This window comes from Geotrypetes seraphini, chromosome 10, assembly GCF_902459505.1.
Source record: "Geotrypetes seraphini chromosome 10, aGeoSer1.1, whole genome shotgun sequence".
In the NCBI taxonomy this organism is placed as follows: domain Eukaryota; kingdom Metazoa; phylum Chordata; class Amphibia; order Gymnophiona; family Dermophiidae; genus Geotrypetes; species Geotrypetes seraphini.
The window spans coordinates 76,331,401-76,351,178 of NC_047093.1; the positions used below are offsets into that span (position 1 = coordinate 76,331,401).

At 43.3% G+C, this 19,778-nt stretch overlaps 1 protein-coding gene across 10 annotated transcripts in view; it reads right to left on the reverse strand.

Annotated features, from left to right (window-relative positions):
* Positions 1 to 19,778, reverse strand: part of NEK6 (NIMA related kinase 6) — a 376,321-nt gene that overhangs the window by 191,978 nt on the left and 164,565 nt on the right. For 8 of the 10 annotated variants that reach the window (XM_033960759.1, XM_033960763.1, XM_033960760.1 and 5 more), the window contains one exon: positions 17,203 to 17,328. In XM_033960759.1, the coding sequence (XP_033816650.1) occupies positions 17,203 to 17,295 (93 nt within the window). In that variant the 5' untranslated portion in view covers positions 17,296 to 17,328. Of the gene's footprint in view, positions 1 to 17,202; positions 17,329 to 19,778 lie in introns of those variants that run through there. The other 2 variants (XM_033960767.1, XM_033960766.1) reach the window with 2 other exon arrangements.

The following is a 19,778-nucleotide window of genomic DNA, read 5'->3' on the forward strand; positions in this document are numbered from 1 at the left end:
TACTAAAATGTCTTTAGAGGAGGAATATATACCTATAGAATGTATTTTTTTCAATGCTTGATTAGGCTGCAATAAGACCCTGATACTTAAGAGACCTGATTGCAAATCAAGAAACTGGTATAGTTGGCATAACTGAATCCTGGATTCAGGATGATGACTTTTATTCTGAATGATCTCTGCCCTCCCAGAGGGAAGCCGATACATAGCCCTAGAAAGTCAAAAAGGAGGCTAATAGACAACTGCAATGAACTAGGGCTAGAATATGTGGTCTGCAGCCTGGGCAAACCTGAGGGTGGAAAAGACATGGGAATAATCCTGCTCTAAAAGCCACTTGGCCAGGAAAATTTTTCTATAAAAGATTATAGTTGTCTGCTAACTAAAATTTCCAACAACTTAGTCAAAAATGGTGCACCTACGATAGGTCTACGTTTGAAGATAGAGATATCTGCTCCTTTTTAGGTATAGGAATAAGAACAATTCAACCCAGCTGGACAAGAAATAATATAATCATGGGCACAAGCAAACAAATATGGTATATGGTAATGGTATTTGATATACCGCCTTTCTATGATACAATCAAAGCGGTTTACAATTACTATATGAAGGTACATTTGTCCAAGACCCAGCCCTTAGTGGACAAGTTATTAAACAATAAAATTACATCATTAGAAGTAATGAGTTCAAATTAATTCCAGTACTGATTCTTTTCCCCGTCTAGTTCTATCCTTCCAACAACCATCTAACTTGAAACCAAACATTAAGAGGAAAAAAAAAACAATCAGAATCCCAGACTCAAAACCTTGCAAGACAGTATGATGTCAGTATTATGTAGCAATGCTAAAAACAGGAGAAACATCCCCACAAATTGATAGTGCACAGGAAAACGGTGACGATGTACAACAAAATGGTGTATTTTATTCAAACAATGATTTGTATGAATAAAATACACCATTTTGTTGGACATCTCTGCTGTTTTCCTATGTAAATTATGTCAGCACATATCATAGGACCCCCCTACATAAAATATACATTCAGAAGAAAAGGATCACATTCATGCATTTCTATGTATATATGATCCAATGCAAAAAAAAAAAATATATAAATAAATGTGAAGAGCAGCTCTACACTGCTCAAACATGCCAAAAACTAAACTGTATTACATCTTCATACACATACCACAAACTATTATAGAAAAACAGAATTGCAGCTCAGTAAGTGAACATTTCTCTAAGGAAAAATCACTCCCTTAATGACCTTATAATAAAAACTACTTAAAGGAAACTTCAGGAGTACAGAATGGAAAACATTTTAAATTAGAATCATCAACACTTTGAATCTAACACAAAAGGGCTCATCAGAGACATAGGCTCTCTCATCCATTATCAGATGTAAAGCCTTTCAACGGTGAAGTATTACTGTCTCATCACTTTTGTCTATCCCCATCCTCATTTATTGAGCTGGAATGGCATACACAGACTGCCTCAGACCTAGATGAGTTTATACTAAGGATATGTGCAGGGCAAAAAATGTCCTTTCTTTAAAAAAAATATATATATATTGATGTCATGTTTCTTTTTTTTAATTTTCCTTGATTTCCGTTTTGATATACAGAAAATGTTAATTAAAAAAATGTTCAGTTTTCCAATAATTTGGAGACCTTTTCCCAATTTTCAGACTTTTTTTTCATTTCATTTCATACATATATATGTTCTAATAAAAAAATATTTAATGCACATTAGAACTTTTAAAGATGCATTTATACCTTAAGGGGTTTAAAATCCAATATTAATGTGTGTCAACCTACAAATTAACTCATATTGAAACCATTATTTTAGAAATATAGCTATATAAAAATAGGGTACTTACACATTTTATCACATATATATGTAAATACTGATTTCAGAAAGCCACTACGGTAAACTCACAGTTAACCGGCACCCATAGGGATTGGTAGATGCTGGATAAATGAAGTTTATGGTTGCTTGAGAGTTACTACTAAAAATAGGCCTATATCCCATACCATAAACTCTTCCAGACAAACTACCGGACATGTGGTAGGCAAAGCATGGGTGTACTCAAGTGTGGCGTTCCAAATTTACACTTAAATTTCTGCCAGAACTTGATTTTATTTTCATTTTTATTTAAAGTACAGTCAGTGGCATACCAAGGGGGGGAGGTCCGCCCCGGGTGCATGCTTCAAGGGGGTGCACAGCCAGCCGGGTCCGGAAGCTCCCGCGCTGCTCAAAACGACACCTCATCGCAGCTGCCGTACATATTTCAGAGCAGTTGACAGCCGCGCTGAAGTGCAGTAAGGTCCCGCAATGACTACTTCTGCTGCCTCTGCTCTGGAAGAGGTAAGTGACGGGGGGGGGGGGGGTGTACAGCAGCCACAGTCATCGCGGGACCTTGCCGCAAATCCCTGCGTCTGCCAGCCCAGCCCCCCTCCGACATCACTTACCTCTTCCGGAGCAGAAGTAGCAGAAGTAGTCATCGCAGGATCTTGCTGATTTGGATGGAAAGGAGCATAGCAGGGTGGTGGAAGGAGAAAAAGGGGGTCAGGGTGGTATGGAAGGGTGTGGAGGGTGAGAAAGGGGGTCAGGGTGGTATGGAAGCGTGAAGGGTGAGAAATGGGGACAGGGTGGTATGGAAACATGGTGAAGGGTGAGAAATGGGGACAGGGTGGTATGCAGCATTGTGAAGGGTGAGAAATGGGGTCAGGGTGGTATGGAAGCATGGTGAAGGGTGAGAAAGGGGAACATGCTGATGGAATTGCAGAGAAAGGGGAAAGAGACATAAGGGGGAAGGATACTGGATGGAATTGGGTTGGAAGGAAAGAAAGGGGGCTGATGCTGATGGAATTGGTGTGCAGGGAAAGGGGGAAACTTAAGGGGGAAGGATACTGGAAGGAATTGGGTTGGATGGAAAGAAAGGGGGCTGATGCTGATGGAAGTGGAAGGAAGGGAGAGGAGAGAGTGAAATGCCAGACCATGGGGGTGTGGGAGAGGGAAGGAGAGGTGAGAGATGCCAGACCATTGGAGGAGGGAAGGGAAGAAGATAGATGCCAGACCAATGGGGGTGAAGGGAGAGATGGAAGGGGGAGGCATAAAGTTTCTGGAAGGGGAATAGAAGGAGAGAAGATGACATATAGAAGGGGCAGAGAGAGGGTAGACAGTGGATGAAAGGAAGAGAGTGACAAGAAGATAAGGAAAGCAGAAATCAAAGAAGACAAGGTAGAAAAAAATTCTATTTTTATTTTTTTTTTTACTTTAGGGGAGATGCATCGTTGTTTCTGTGGTGTTGCATTGTATGCAGAGTCCAGCTTCTTGGTGCTTCAGTTTAACCTTTGTCTACGTATTTTTATTCTATCTCCCCATTTACAAAACTGTAGAGCACTTTTTAGCGTTGGCATCTGAGCTGTTACACAAAGGCTAAAAACCACACTACAGTTTTTTAAAAGGGGGAGGGGTTAGTTTGTGTTTTTCTGTGTTCTGTGTGTTTGAAAAGACATGGTTTTCTGTTAGGATTGACTGTGTAGGATTGATCTGTACTAGTCTGGCTTGTTTAGTTTTACAATGGGTGTATTGATGTTGTACTGCTCACTGCAGTATGTAAGATGCTGCCTTTTCCTAGGTACACTCTTGTGTGACGTGCGGATTGTTACTAAAAATCATGTTTTTCATACAGATGGGGGGTGTCAAAAAATGATGGGCCCCGGGTGTCACATATGCTAGGTACGTAAATAAATGTAAATAAAACAACACTTTCAATTGGCGACTGCTATGGTTATAGGACAATGGAATAGTATCGTTTTGCAGAAACTATGTGAAACAGGTGCCAACTCTAATTTCACTCAAAAAGAAGGAAAAAAGCCTCAGAAAAAGGCCCTCCCACCGCCACAAAGGTGGATATCAAGGTGGTTAGACTCAAGCCGTGTTCCCTCTAAGCTGAGCAGGTGTCCTCCAGCTGCATTGCTACCACTAGGGGGTGGAATATTTTCAGTCGCTAAGGACAGGTATGTTCCCTGGAGTCCTGCAGAACTTGCATGTCCCTCACAATTGAAAAATGTGACAGTAAAACAGCACCCTCTATTGGTGAGACTGTGGGTGGAGGACTCCTGCTCAGCTTAGAGGGAACAGTGGGTAACCTCACAGGCAAAACCTTCATTAAAATGAGTGATTTGAGCAAAGAAACTTATGCTTCACATATATACAATTGTGGATAGAGGAAAAACCACTTATCTTCAACTGATCGGCACACCGACGGAGGCCAGCGTTTCACCGACTAGCTGCATCAGGGTGTGACCCGACCGATCAGTCTGCAAAACAAAGAGAGATAAAACAAAAGGAACTTAGACAGTTTCTCATTAAGTTTTAACTTCTTGATGTTAAAATACTAACATGTACCTTGAAACATCAAGAAGTTAAAACTTAATGAGAAACTGTCTAAGTTCCTTTTGTTTTATCTCTCTTTGTTTTGCAGACTGATCGGTCGGGTCACACCCTGATGCAGCTAGTCGGTGAAACGCTGGCCTCCGTCGGTGTGCCGATCAGTTGAAGATAAGTGGTTTTTCCTCTATCCACAATTGTATATATGTGAAGCATAAGTTTCTTTGCTCAAATCACTCATTTTAATGAAGGTTTTGCCTGTGAGGTTACCGTCTAACCACCTTGATATCCACCTTTGTGGCGGTGGGAGGGCCTTTTTCTGAGGCTTTTTTCCTTCTTTTTGAGTGAAATTAGAGTTGGCACCTGTTTCACATAGTTTCTGCAAAACGATACTATTCCATTGTCCTATAACCATAGCAGTCGCCAATTGAAAGTGTTGTTTTACATACATTGGTTTTTCAATATATCTGTGTTTCTATAGTATACATATGCTAGGTACGCCACTGAGTATAGTATTACAGTATTTCTTAGATAACGTTTGCTGGTTGCTTGAGAGTTCTGATTGCTTGGGTGCCAGTTAACAGAGTCTACTGTATTTATACCACACAGATTTCAAGGGGGCATAATTCAGGTGTAGCTTCAGCAACACTAAAATCTATACATGTATTCCCATTTTCAAAGGAAATACAAGCATGTAGGGGGAAAAAAAAAGTTTCATATCAGGTTTTATACAGGCTCAAAGGCAAGGTATGCTTTAAAAAAAAAAAAAAAAGTGCTCACTTTGGCCAGGACTTTATAAAATGGATTTAAGGGAACGGTGTTCTTATGTACTTAATCCTGTGTTCCTCCTCCAACCTAAAACCAAATTAAAATTGAAGACTTACTAAATTGTCGGAACTCATAAGTGAAGGTTTGTAAATGAGGGCAGTTACCCGAGGAAGTGATACCATTTACATGTGCGAGCTGCGAGACTGCCATTCCAGAACTAAGTGCCAAGAACTCTATATGGAAGCTGCCAGGTCCATGTTGGAAGCATTGGGATGGGTTGAACTTTTCTTTTTGGTGGGAAATACTTTGTCTGTACTATAGATATGAAAGGATGATTGCAGAACAATCTGGAAATAGTAAGAGGTTTAAAGAGATTTGGAGTCAATTGGAGGCATTTGTAAGGCAACAGAATGATCGAATCCTTAATTTCTAGATTTTCTTAGATTTTTTCTATACACATCCAGGTAGGGAGGGAGGGAAAGGCGGGGGATGGGTAGGGTTAATGTGTTTCAATTGTTTGCAAGAATATAAGTGCTGTTACTTGATATTGTTGATTATATATTTGTTGCACTTTGTATAAGTTTTGAAAATCAATAAAGATTTTTTTAAAAAAATTTTCTCAACATTATATTTGCACAATGGTTGTACCCAGTGGTCTAGTAAAAGGGGGGCAGGGACAGTCCATCTTGGGTGCCGTCCTGGTTAGGGCATCAGCACCCATCCTCCTCTCCATCCCTTCCACTCCTCCCTCTACCACGTGCGCACCTTCATTTCCCCAGCCACTGTACCTCTAGCTGCTCAGGAAGTGACATCAGATGGGAAAGCCAACGCGGGCAGCAAGTTGGTGATGCTGCTCGTGCCCGGAAAGTTAAAGAGGTAGGGGGGAAGGGAAGGGAAGGGGCAGAAGGGAAGGGGCGGGCGGGCCCGGCAGGGGGAAAGAGGAGGTGTGCCACTGCCCTGGGCATCTCTCACCCTCATTACGCCACTGGTTGTACCTGCTAGAATACACATGTGCACTCCAGCAGGAATTTTAGAAAAATCTCTGCATTGGGCGATCCTTTTTTTTAAATACCACCAGAACTGAGCACATTCCAGCCTGAATGTCTCAATTCTGATTTCTACTTTTTATATATGATGAGCTCTAAATTTTTTAAAGTAGGCTAAGAAACCAAATGAATGCTAATGAATGCATTTTTTTCCTCCCAATGACATGCTGGAGAGAGACCAACTCTCAAAAGTTTGTGAAAGGTACAGCTAGTCCCATAAAAAGATCTCACTGCAACTTGTTTGTCAACATAAAAATATAAAAACAAAATTTGTTTAAGAATTCTCACTATAATCTGGCTTTCCATTCACTCTTACTAGGAGGCTGGGGCCTACCTTCCAGTTGCTGGTGGTCTAGTGCAGTGTTTCTCAACATGCGGTACGCAGGCCGCTTGTTGGGGGTACAAGGCCTGGCTGCCAATTCCTGCCTGTCCGTAAAGGAGGAAGCGGTGGCCTCCACCGCTGGGGATCTCGCATTCCTGCCCCCCCCTCCCCAAGCTGCTTTAGACGATTTCTCTCCCCCCATCCGCGCTGCAGTCACTTCCGAAGATCTCATCCCGCCCCTGCAACCAACACAGAAACCTTCTTCAAGCCGCACTCACTCCTTTCGTCTTCAGCAGCATTCTTTGAATGCGCAGCGCACACAACATGATTTGCACACTGCGCATAAGTGGCTGACCCAGAAACCTTCTCTCCAACGTCAGAGTTGACGTCAGGGGGAAGGCTTGTGGGTCGGCCACGTGCGAGTCGCTGCTTGTGCAGTCCATGTGGGGAGTGCTGCTGAAGGATGAAGACTGAAGGAGCAAGTGTGGCTCAAAAAGGTTTCTGTGTCGGCTTCAGGGACGGGCGGAGATCATTGGAAGTGGTTTCACGCAGGTGGGGGGGGAGACATATGATCTTTTGCAACAAAGGTTAGAAGGCAGGGAGGGGAAGAAGGATGAGAGGGAGAAATGTTGAATATGGTGGTGGAGAGGGAACAAAGGAACAGATTGAGGGCATGCAAGATGGGGGAATATTGGATATAGTGATGGAGGGAAAGATGTGGCATGGTGCTGGAGAGGGGTGATAGTAATGAGCATGGGGCTGGTGGACAGTGGTGAAAAATGCTGCACATGATTCATGGGATGACAGAGGGAGAAATATTGGATGTAGCAGTAGAGAAAGTGGGAGAGAGGCCTGGATCTCTCAAAACAGAGGTGACGGGAATCGGCCCTCAACCACATACAAGGATTAAATCAGTAGACCCGTTTAGTAATTTCAAATTTACACCCAGCAGCGTCTACTGCGAGCTGTCAAAAATCAAGGTCAACAAGGCAATGGGGCCTGACAACCTACACCCTAGGGTACTCAGGGAGTTGGGAGATGTCTTGGCGGAACCACTATCCGCGCTCTTTAATCTCTCCCTTAGTACAGGTAACGTCCCGATGGACTGGAAGACGGCTAACGTCATTCCACTACACAAGAAAGGCTCCAGGGTGGATATGGCAAACTACAGACCAGTGAGTCTCACTTCAATAGTGAGCAAACTAATGGAAACCCTAATCAAACACCAAATGGATAGGATCATGGACGAGGAGAATCTGCGGGATCCCCGCCAACATGGATTTACTAAGGGGAGATCGTGCCAATCCAACCTGATCGGCTTCTTTGACTGGGTGACGAGGAAGCTGGATGTTGGTGAGTCCCTAGACATCGTCTATCTGGATTTCAGCAAAGCATTTGATAGCGTGCCACACCGCAGGTTGTTGAACAAGATGAGTTCTTTAGGTTTGGGCGACACTTTAACCAAATGGGTTGGGAACTGGCTTGGAGGTAGGCTTCAGAGGGTGATGGTGAATGGCACTCCCTCCGAGATGTCGGAGGTGATAAGTGGAGTGCCACAGGGCTCCGTCCTGGGCCCGATCTTGTTCAACATCTATATAAGAGACCTGACAGAAGGGCTTCGAGGTAAAATAACATTGTTTGCCGATGATGCCAAACTGTGCAATGTAGTGAGCAAAAGCACAACAGACAAAAAAGCAATGACAGATGATATGGTGCATGACTTACTTCTGCTGGAGCACTGGTCTAGGTCCTGGCAACTCAGTTTCAATGCCAAAAAATGCAAAGTCATGCACCTGGGAAGCCAGAATCCATGCAAGATCTACACCCTAAATGGCGAGATCCTGACAAGAACTGTAGCAGAAAGAGACTTGGGAGTGATTGTCAGGGAAGACATGAAGTCGGCAAACCAAGTGGAGCAAGCTTCATCCAAAGCAAGGCAAATCATAGGTTGCATACGCAGGAGTTTCATCAGCCGTAAACCTGAAGTCATTATGCCACTATATAGATCCATGGTGAGACCGCACCTGGAGTACTGTGTGCAATTCTGGAGGCCGCATTACCGCAAGGATGTGCTGAGACTGGAGTCGGTCCAGAGGATGGCCACCAGGATGGTCTCGGGACTCAGGGAGCTCCCGTACGAGGAGCGGTTGGGGAATTTGCAGCTCTACTCACTCGAGGAGTGTCGAGAGAGGGGAGATATGATCGAGACATTCAAATATCTCACGGGCCGCATCAAGGTGGAAGAAGACATCTTCTTCTTCAAGGGTCCCGCGGCAACAAGGGGGCATTCGTGGAAAATCAGGGGCGGGAAACTGCACAGTGACACTAGAAAGTTCTTCACTGAAAGGGTGGTTGATCGCTGGAATAGTCTTCCACTTCGGGTTATTGAGGCCACCAGTGTGGCGGATTTTAAGGCCAGATGGGATAGACATGTGGGATCTATCCGCAAAGATAGATAGCGAGGATCACTGGAGTGGGCAGACTTGATGGGCCGTGGCCCTTATCTGCCGTCTATTTCTATGTAGTGAGAGAGAGACAGGGAGACATATTGCCAATAGGAGTGGATGAGAGTGGAAGAAAAGTTGGGCTCGTGGAGGGACAGAGAGAGAAATTTTGGTTGGGGAAGGAAATGGAGTCCAGAGGAGAGGAAGCGTGCAGGAGGCAGAAATAAATAAATATTGGAAATGCAACCAGAGAGACTCATGAAATCACCAGACAACAAAGGTAGGAAAAATAATTTTATTTCCAAATTAGTGATCAAAATGCATCAGTTTTGTGAATTTATATCTGCTGTCTATATTTTGCTCTATATTTGTCTATTTTTCTATAGTTGTTACTGATTGCATATTTTAAAGTCATCTGCTTTGACCTCTTTGAAAAACCTCCCGAATATAAATGATAATTAACATTTTCTGTGCATACAGGCTCTGATTCTGCAAAGTGCGTCCCGATTTTAGGCAGCTGTAGGCATCCCACAGCTGTTTAATCAGCCAATTGGGATGCACGTTTTTAAAAAAATGCTTTCCAGGCAGGCCGCCTATATTGAAGGCGACTCCGGGAGCCTAGGGAGGCCCGCAAGACCGCCTAAGCTCACCAAAATCCTTAGGCGAACCTAGGCGGCCCTACGCGTCTCCCTAATGCTGGCCTACATTGTAAATAGACCCGGCCTCTATACTTTTTGTGGCAAGGGATCTCCCTGCCGCAATAAGTATAGCGGCCGCAGCCGCCTGTCCGATTGCCGGCAGGAGGGTGCTCAACCCTCCTGCCGGAAGATACCCCCCAACACTACCGATCGCTGGCAGGAGGGTACCCAACCACTCCTGCCGGAACACCCCCCCCCCCCCCCCCCGACACTACCGATCGCCAGCAGGAGGGTGCCCAATCCCTCCTGCTGGAAGATGCCAACCCCCCCCCCGACACTATTGATTACCGGCAGGAGGGTACCCAATCCCTCCTGCCAGAGGATGCCCCCCCTCCAGACCCCCCTGCGGTAACACCCCCCAAACTAACCTCTAATTGTTGGCCGGCTGGTCGGGTCTTGCTACCGTCCACAGCCCGCCTCGTCGAAATGAGGTGGGCCCACCCCTTCCCGGCCCATCCCACGAAGCCTAAGGCCTGATTGGCCCAGGCTCTAGAAGCCTGGACCAATCAGGCCTTAGGTATAGCGGGTCCGCCCATCCCCACTAAGCCTAAGGCCTGATTGGCCCAGGTGCCTAAGGTTAGTTGGGGAGGAGGTTAGGGGTGGTCATCGGTGGGTGTTAGCGCGGGGGAGGGGTGTTAGCGCAGGGGGGTCTGGAAGGGGGGCGTCTTCTGGCAGGAGGGATTGGCCACCCTCCTGCCAGCAATCAGTAGTGTCGGAGGGGGCATCTTCCGGCAGGAGGGATTGAGCACCCTCCTGCCGGCGATCGGTTGTGTTGGGGGAGCGGCGCTCCTGCAGGAGGGGTTGGGCACCCTCCTGCCAGCGATCGGTAGTGTCGGGGGCATCTTCCGGCAGGTGGGATTGAGCACCCTCCTGCTGGCGATCGGTTGTGTCGGGGGGGCGGTGTTCCGGCAGGAGGGGTTGGGCACTCTCCTGCTGGCGATCAGTAATGTTAGGGTGGGCATCTTCTGGCAGGAGGGGTTGGGCACCCTCATGTCAGCGATCGGTAGTGTTGGGGGGGCATCTTCCGGCAGGAGAGGTTGGGCACCCTCCTGCCGGCAATCGGACAGGCGGCCGCTATACTTATCGCGGCAGGGAGATCCCTTTCCGCGATAAGTGTAGTGGCCGCGTCTACTCTAACCCGATTCTGTAACAGGCGTCCTATACAGACTCCGGGCCACAGTGTGGTTTGTGGTTTTTTTTTTATTTTGTGGTTACCATTATGTATTAATAAAATTGTATTATACTATTTTAATGGGGGTGGGGTCAGGGGCAGAGCTTGAGCAGGTCAGGGCGGAGCTTGGGTGGGGTACTCGGTTAGTATTTGTTAGGCTTAGGGGGTACTTGGCTTGAAAAGTTGAAAAACTAGAATGATTCCCAGTTACTCCTGCTTTGTTCAAACCATCTCCACTGTCAAAATGGCTGCCACAATCTTCAAAGACAGTCTTGTGAGACTGCTTCTGAAGGTCAAAGCAGCCACTTTTGACAGCAGAGATGGCATGGACAGGAACCACTGAGAATCACTCTTGTCCTAAGTCACTAGACCTCTAGCAATTGAAAGGTGGAGGTTTACAGATGTGGGAATGAGAGAGGAGTCTTCTCCTGTTCGGAGGGGGATGGATGCTCCTAATTAGGGGCCAGGCCAAAGTTACAACTTGAGGCAGTAGTGCCAGTTTTGGTTCTAGCTTCTGCTGAAAACAAGAGAATTTTGTCCACATATTTGGTTTTCAGTCGAATCTGGAAATAAAAATAACTTTGTCATCCTCTAATCCCCATTCTCAAATCACAGTTGGAGACAGAAAAACAAACTTCAGAGGGATCTAACACATAGATCATTGTTAAAGATGCATATGTTCTTTGTGCTAGAAGATTATGGGGCTAATTTTATAACTGACCTATATATACATGATTGCATACTTTTCCCTGTATAGTTAGCAGGAAACTTTCAAAATGAAAGTAATCATTTGTTTCTGCTTTGAAAATTATGTGTGTATATTTAAACAAGCTTTTTGGCAGCAAAAATTTCCCATATTAAATTTATGTACATACTGTATATGTATATTTTATAAAGTAGATTTTGTAGACCATCAGAAGGTGGGTAAAACTGGAATCATATTTTCCATAGCCAACACCTAATATCATCAGTCTTTTAAAAATATATATATCATATTAAATTTCAATGTCTCAAAGTATCACTGTGAAAATAACTTATCTTAAATATGTATATCTCTCCTTTAATGTGTAAAAATCAATATCCATCTCAAGAAAGATATAGTGGCGCTAGAAAAGGTTCAAAGAAGAGCAACCAAGATGATAAAGGGGATGGAATTCCTCTCGTATGAGGAAAGACTAAAACGGTTAGGGCTCTTCTGCTTGGAAAAGAGATGGCTGAGGGGGAGATATGATTGAAGTCTACAAAATCCTGAGTAGAGTAGAACGGGAACAAGTGGATCGATTTGTCACTCCATCAAAAATTACAAAGACTAGGGGCCACTCAATGAAGTTACAGGGAAAATCAATTGGAGGAAATTTTTTTTCACTCAGAGAATAGTTAAGCTCTGGAACGCATTGCCAGAGGATGTGGTAAGAGCGGATAGCATAGCTGGTTTTAAGAAAGTTTGGACAAGTTCCTGGAGGAAAAGTCCATAGTCTGTTATTGAAAAAGACTTGGGGAAAGCCACTGCTTCCCCTGTATCAGTAGCATGGAATATTGCTACACCTTGGGTTTTGGCTAGGTATTAGTGACCTGGATTGGCCACCATGAGAACGGGCTACTGGGCTTGATGGACCATTAGTTTGACCCAGAAAGGCTATTCTTATGACATAGCTCTATGTTTTACTCACAGCTGCATCAGGGATACTGTTTATTTAGCCCAAATATTCAAGCACATCTTTAATCTGAGTTTGCAGGACAGGGTTGATCCAGTCCTGGGTTTACCTTGTTGCACACAAGAACTTATAGTTCTGATTTCCTCAATGTAGTGGAGGTGGTGGGCACAAAGACTGTTTCTGAATTCAAGAAAGCATGGGACAAGAAAGCAGGGGAAGACAGTGGATGCTTCGGATGGACAGACTGGATAGGCCATTTGGTCTTTATCTGCAGTCATGCTTCTCTATTTCTTCTTATAGGACCGGCCATGCTGAGGGCTTCTCATTTTATTCACTTTGCAAAATCACCAGCCAAAAACAACAAAAAAACCGAACAGGTAGTGGTGATCAAGAAGAAATATCAAATTTGATTAGCTCAACTATTAACTCAGCACTAGTTTGCTAATGATAGCATGGTTTTTGCAAACCCAGAAGAAAAGGAACTTCAGATTAAACTATGAAAGTTTAATATCCCAAGCACAACAACTTTCCATAATTATCTGTTTCTAGTAGATGGCATCATTGAGCAGTCATAAAGGTAACATAAACCATTAGAACACAATTTTACAAAGGAGGACCTAATCTACACAGATAGGTTTATTGTGAAGGGAGAAAAAAAAGTAACACTAAGTAGGATCATGTGTAAATATTGCTCCTTTAAATGACTTCCTGTTCCACTGAAAAGGTTTCTGTGGGTGTTACTGACATTATCAAAGATGAGAGTAGGCATTACTGACGTTAATCAGAGATATGAAGCAAAAAGAAAGGAGTTGAACCAGAGTCAATTCGTGAAACAAGGACGAAGGGGGCAATTATGAAAGAAACATTCAACACACGTATCAATTATTTAGTTCAGGAAAACCACACTCAAACCCCAGGTTTATTAAAAAGAAAACAGATTAAGCATACATTGCCATGACTCACTGCCAGAGATTTACAGTATTTAATACAATTTAGCCTCTTTTTGGCTGAGATCAAGTTTAACAACCAGGTTTGAACTACAAACAAGTTCCTCTTGGTCATTGTTGACAAATTTTGTAATATTGTTAAGGAAGGAAATGGAGGAGTTAATGCCCTGCTACCTAATCTCACTGGGCAATAAGCATGACCAAAAACAAGAAAACTAAACCTCCCATTACAAAAAGGAATTAATGTGGAAGAAAGTAACTCTTGCTAAAGGCTATCTATTTTTTCCTAAGGTCCACAAAAAAAAAGATTAGGTTCTTACCTTGATAATATATTTTCCAGTAGATAGGGATGATATGCTGAACCATAGATTATCCATCTGTGCTTGTGAGCATACTGCAGAAGATGTCAATCATAGCTTTTCAACTCCTCCTCCTTCTCCACGGTCTCTGCTACCCCCTTCAGTTCGTACTAAAGTTGGTGACAGCCCAACAAAAGAAGACAGGAGAAGGAGGGATACGCGGAATTCCCTGAAACCAGGTGTCGGATCTGTTCAGAAAGAAACAAACTGCCTGAACTTTTATGGAGCTCAGCCCATTTTCCCTTATAATCCTATATACAGTCTCTTCCGAATACAATAGCCTGACAGTGAGATCTTAGCTAAGGAGCTGACCATGAAGCTCAGGTTAGAGAGTAGGCTTATCAGAAAAAATTGCTAGTTCCTCTTTTCAGCCTCATTTTTGTTTCCTGGTAGCCGTTTCAAAGTTGGTTTTGCGGTCAGCTTCGGTTCCTGAAGAAAGGGTGTCTTGGAGCCACCTGTGTTGCCAGCAGCACAACTTGAAAATCGGGGCAGGCAGTCCCCGCAGCCACCCGATACCCAGCATTCAGGAGAGGGGTCCTTTTGGGCCTCTATTCAATAAAAGAAGAAAGGGCTTCTTCAGTCCCTGAAACCAGCTCTGGTCGAACCTTGCCATGAGGTTTACGACGCTAAAGAATAAACTCAATCACCAAATACGCTTAACCGCTGGAGAAATCAGCTAAGTGCTTTTTCTAACATCATTATTTTTTTATACGGAGGAGGTTATGATCTCTTCGGAGTTCCACATGATACTTTTGTTATATACAGTGTCTAAATTGCTCCCATAATAAGCTTAAAATTAATTGCACATGAACGCATCCTATGATGGTGTGTGGCTTCAAGCGAGTCAGCTGTCTCGCTTTATGAGACCTCACCTGGAGTACTGTGTCCGATTTTGGAGACCACATTATCAAAAAGATGTGAAGAGAATGGAGTCGATACAGAGAATGGTCACTAAGATGGTCTCAGGACTTAAAGACATCCCATATGAAGAACGTCTGATCAAACTGCGCTTATATTCTCTTGAAGTGCATCAGAGATAAAAAAGAAACGTACAGCAGAACCCCAATGACCCCGCCAACCCATCCACCTGCGCAACTTTCCATCTCTCCCTCCCATCCCCCACATGCAGCAGAACACTGATGACCCTCTGACCGTGAGGCCCCGACATACCTCCATTCTGAAAAGCAGCGGCGGCGGCAACACTGAACAGGCTGCTTCACTGCCTTCCCCACCAGGGCCTTCCCTCTGCCACCACATCACTAATGATGTCATCAATGATACAACGGCAGAGGGAAGGCCCTGGGGAAAGCAGCAAAGTAGCCTTTAAGTGCTGCCGCCACTGCTAGTTTTCAGAACGGAGGTCAGCAGTCGGCAGGGTTCTTCTGAGGGATGGAGGATCTCTTGTGGCCCAGCTGTCAGACGGCTGCAGCATGCTAGTAGGCCACGGACCGGGGGTTGGGGACCCCTGCCTCTCCTACCAGGTAAACCTCACTTTGGGAAAATAAAGGGATTAAATGTGACCCCTCATTCACTGAGTCTCTGTCCAAGGGACCATCTGAGTCCAGAATAGCCTCTGCCCTCAGGGAAGAAGTACTCCGAGCATCCAGAGAGGCCTGTGCACTGCCCTGAAGGACTGCTTTTGATGTCTAACAGCCTGCGCTCAAGCTCCTGACCAAGTCAAGGAAGCGATTAAGTTCTGAGGGCTCCACAAATCTTCAGCAGACTCTCGAAAGATACATCTGCCAGCTGCAGACTAAAATGGCTGCTCCTCTCCAAGGATCTCCGACATAACAGTGAACAATCCGTGAATAAGCCAATAAATCGAAAACACCACAAAACAATAAAGAAATAGAGCAGACCAGAAAGACATCTATATGCAGCAGAGACCATGGAGAAGGAGGAGGAGTTAAAAAGCTGTGATTGACATATTCTGCAGTAAGCTTGCAAGCAGAGATGGATCTTACCTTTCATGAGCACATAAGTTCAGTGGTTAAAACTTGTTTCTATAAATTACGCATCATCCGATCTCTAACCTCTATCCTTGAAACTAACTCAATCACTATCCTGATACATTCATTAGTAATTTCTCATCTCGATTACTGTAACTCTCTTCTAAATGGCCTCCCTCAAAAAGAAATTCGTCGTTTACAACTAATACAAAATACTGCAATAAAACTTATCCATAAAGTAGGCAGATACGACCATATCACCCCTCTTTTAAAAGAAGCACACTGGCTCCCTATTACTCACCGCATCACCTTTAAAATTATCTTACTATCCTTTAAAATAAAACTTTCTCATCTGCCCTCATTCCTTGATAAACTTCTCATTCCCTACTGTTCCTCACGCACTTTGAGATCAACTGATCAAAAACTTCTTTTTATCCCCTCTATCAAAGACTTCTACAATACACGTAAAGTAAATTTCGCAGTAACTGCCCCTACCCTCTGGAATTCCCTGCCACAGCTACTCCGTGACGAATCACGACTCGACAAATTTAAGACAGATTTAAAAACTTTTTTATTTCGTGATGCTTTCGTTAACACCTAGAGCCATCATTCCTTTTTTTTTTTTTTTCTTTTTTTTCTTTTTTTTTTTTAATTCTATTTATCAATAATAACCGCTTTCTTTAAAGCGTCCCTCTCCATTATGTTTTATCCTAACCCTATCATCTCCATTTTTCTTCTCAAATATGTAACTTCACCCTCCCTTCCCTTCTATCCTCACTGTCTAGTTCGTCTGGTAATGTTATTTGTATATACACAATACCTTTTTTTTTAGTTTCTTTTAGCTTCTCTTTCTTTTAAATATATTGTTAACCGGCCAGATATTAACTTGATGGTTGGTATATCAAAATTAATAAAACTTGAAACTTGAAACCTATGGTTCAGCATGCCATCCCTTTTGCAGTGGAAATCAAAGTTACAATGGGAAATTTTGATGGACTTAAAAAAAAAAAACCAAAACTTGTTTATAGTTTGTTATATAAAGATTTGCCATATTGGCACAGACCAAAGGTCCATCAAGCCTAGTGTCTTGTTTCCAACAGTAGCCAACCCAGGCCACAAATACCTGGCAAGATCCCAAAAAGCAAAACAGATTTTATGCTGCTTATCCTAGGAATAAGCAGTGGATTTCCGCAATCCATCTTAATAGTGGCTTATGGACATTTGTTTTAGGAAATTATCCAAACCTTTTTAAAACCCAGCTAAGCTAACTGCTTTCACCACATTCTCTGGCAACGAATTCCAGAGTTTAATTACACATTGAGTATTGAACAGGCATGAAAATGAAGATGTTATTTTATTATTTTAATTGTATTTTAAATGATGTGTGGTAAATTTAATGGATCATTATTGAATGTGTGATAAACCAAAATGAATGAACAAACCAACCAACCAACCTACCTGAGGATCATGCTGATATTCAGGTCCCGGAAGTCTGCACAGTGGGTTGTTTTGCATTTCTAAGTGATGTTGGTGACTGTGTTGCCCTTCCATGGTAACATGCCAATTCACATCCAGCCCAGAACACTGTCAAAGACACAAAAAAATATCCAGTTACCATGTAAATAACATGACCTGCAGGAAAAAAATGTGATGCAGCTTTTTCTTATTTATTAAAGTGCATTGATCACAATGACTGAAATGAGCTAATCAGGATTGTTTATTAGCAGTTTTAACTCTTAATGAAGTTCTAACAGTGTGTGTTTGATGAAAAAAATATTTACCAGAAGCCTTGCTCATAAAAATAGTTTTCTTTAGCTGTTCAAAACTAATTACATTTCTAATTAATTGTCAAGAGACTCGGTACAGAATACATACAATACTTGGCAAACGTTGTAAGCACATTAGAAAAGTCTCTTTTCATGGATAGTTTCCATTAAAAAAACAGCAAGGAAGTTACTACTAAACCAGGTGAACACAGCAGCAGCCATGGACACAGATCTCTTAAATGGGATTTTCTCGAGTCTCTCTGACTGAGTCTCGAGACTGAGTTCAAAGAAGCATGGGATGAACACAGAAGATTTAGAATCAGAAAATGATATTAAATATTGAACTAGGCCAATTACTGGGCAGACTTGCACGGTCTGTGTCTATGTATGGCCGTTTGGTGGAGGATGGGCAGGGGAGGGCTTCAATGGCTGGGAGGGTGTAGATGGGCTGGAGTAAGTCTTAACGGAGATTTCGGCAGTTGGAACCCAAGCATAGTACCGGGTAAAGCTTTGGATTCTTGCCCAGAAATAGCTAAGAAGAAAAAAAAAAAAAATTTAAATTGAATCAGGTTGGGCAGACTGGATGGACCATTCGGGTCTTTATCTGCCGTCATCTACTATGTTACTATGTTAACAAAGCTAACAGCAGAATCAGAATTTCCCACATCCCTTCTAATAGGGTAGCAGTTTAGAAACTATAGTGTAACCACACTATCAGACTTTTATTACACAGTCATCTAAAAGTTTTCTACCACATCACACATACCATTCTAGACTACCTTGACCATCCCAAATTGGACTTCCTTACCAAGATCCCAAGATTCCTTGTAAATAGTGGTGAGGCTTTCCCACTGCTCTGTCAGCAGTATACTAACCTGACAGCTCAATGCTTTCTCTTTTTGCTCATCACCACCCCCCCCCTCCCCCAGTCTATGGAACTTGCTTCTGGTATCTTACATACACCCATTTCAGATTCAAGGAGAGCAATTTTTAAAAAACATTTACCCATCTCTAAAGCTGCGACTAATATTCTGAAGTATTTTACAGACATGAAACACAGCCCACTATTAAAATCTGTTATCTGTTATCTAACTGCTTTAAGAAAATACACAAAAAAAGTATTTAAAGCCAGATCAGATCTTCACAATGCACTGCCCACAGCCCCACCACCTGGAATGAAACCAAGGACGCTCTCAGAACAGAAGGGAAACATTTTGAAGAAATCAGGGAAATAACTAAGGCAATCCCACCACGGACCTTTGTACCTCAATTTTATTATATTGCTTTCCAAGAACCCTTTGGACTGAAACACCAGGACTATAGACAAGGTCTTGTCGCATCTCTAAAAAAAGCAACATGCAGTTACACATCCCACACAAAGTAACACGTTTAACAAGTATCCTGAAGATAATTAACAACAAGCTGCAGGTCAAAAATGTATGATTAGAGTTACACTGTGTTATGACTCAATATTGAGCCAAATGGACAATGCTAATTTTACACAGCCCCCCTATAATAGTATTCAAGCATTGAACCTACCTCTGGGTTCTACCAACAAAATAAACTCCAAAAGATTAGAGAAACTGAGCCTCTTCTCCCTCGAACAGAGGAGATTGAGAGGGGACATGATCAAAACATTCAAGGTACTGAAGGGGATAGACTTAGTAGATAGTTTGTCGCCCTCTCCAAGGTAGGGAGAGTGAAAAAGCACTCTCTAAAATTGAAAGGGGATAGATTCCGTACAAACTTAAAGAAGTTCTTCTTCACCCAGAGAGTGGTAGAAAACTGGAACGGTCTTCCAGAGTCTGTCATTGGGGAAAACACCTAGAAGATTCATAGGGGATTCAAGACAAAGTTAGACAAGTTCCTGCTGTACAAGGACGTACGCTGATAGGGCTAGTCTCAGTTAGGGTGCTGGTCTTTGACCAGAGGGCCACTGCGTGAGTCTCAGGGGCGCTGGTCTTTGACCAGAGGGCAACCACGTGAGCAGACTGCTGGGCATGATGGACCACTGGTCTGACCCAGCAGCGGCAATTCTTATGTTCTTATGTTCCGCTAACAGACTCATGAAAAGAATGCTTGACCTCAAGATGTCATTAGTTCAATGATTTTTAATCTGGCCTTCAAGACCCACCTTGCTAGTCTGATTTCAGAATATCCATAATGATTATGCCTAAAATATACTTGCATACGATGGAAGCAAATTCACTCATCATGGCAACTATCAAGATGGTTATCAGGTCAAGAACCACTGACGCGTTCTGTCAT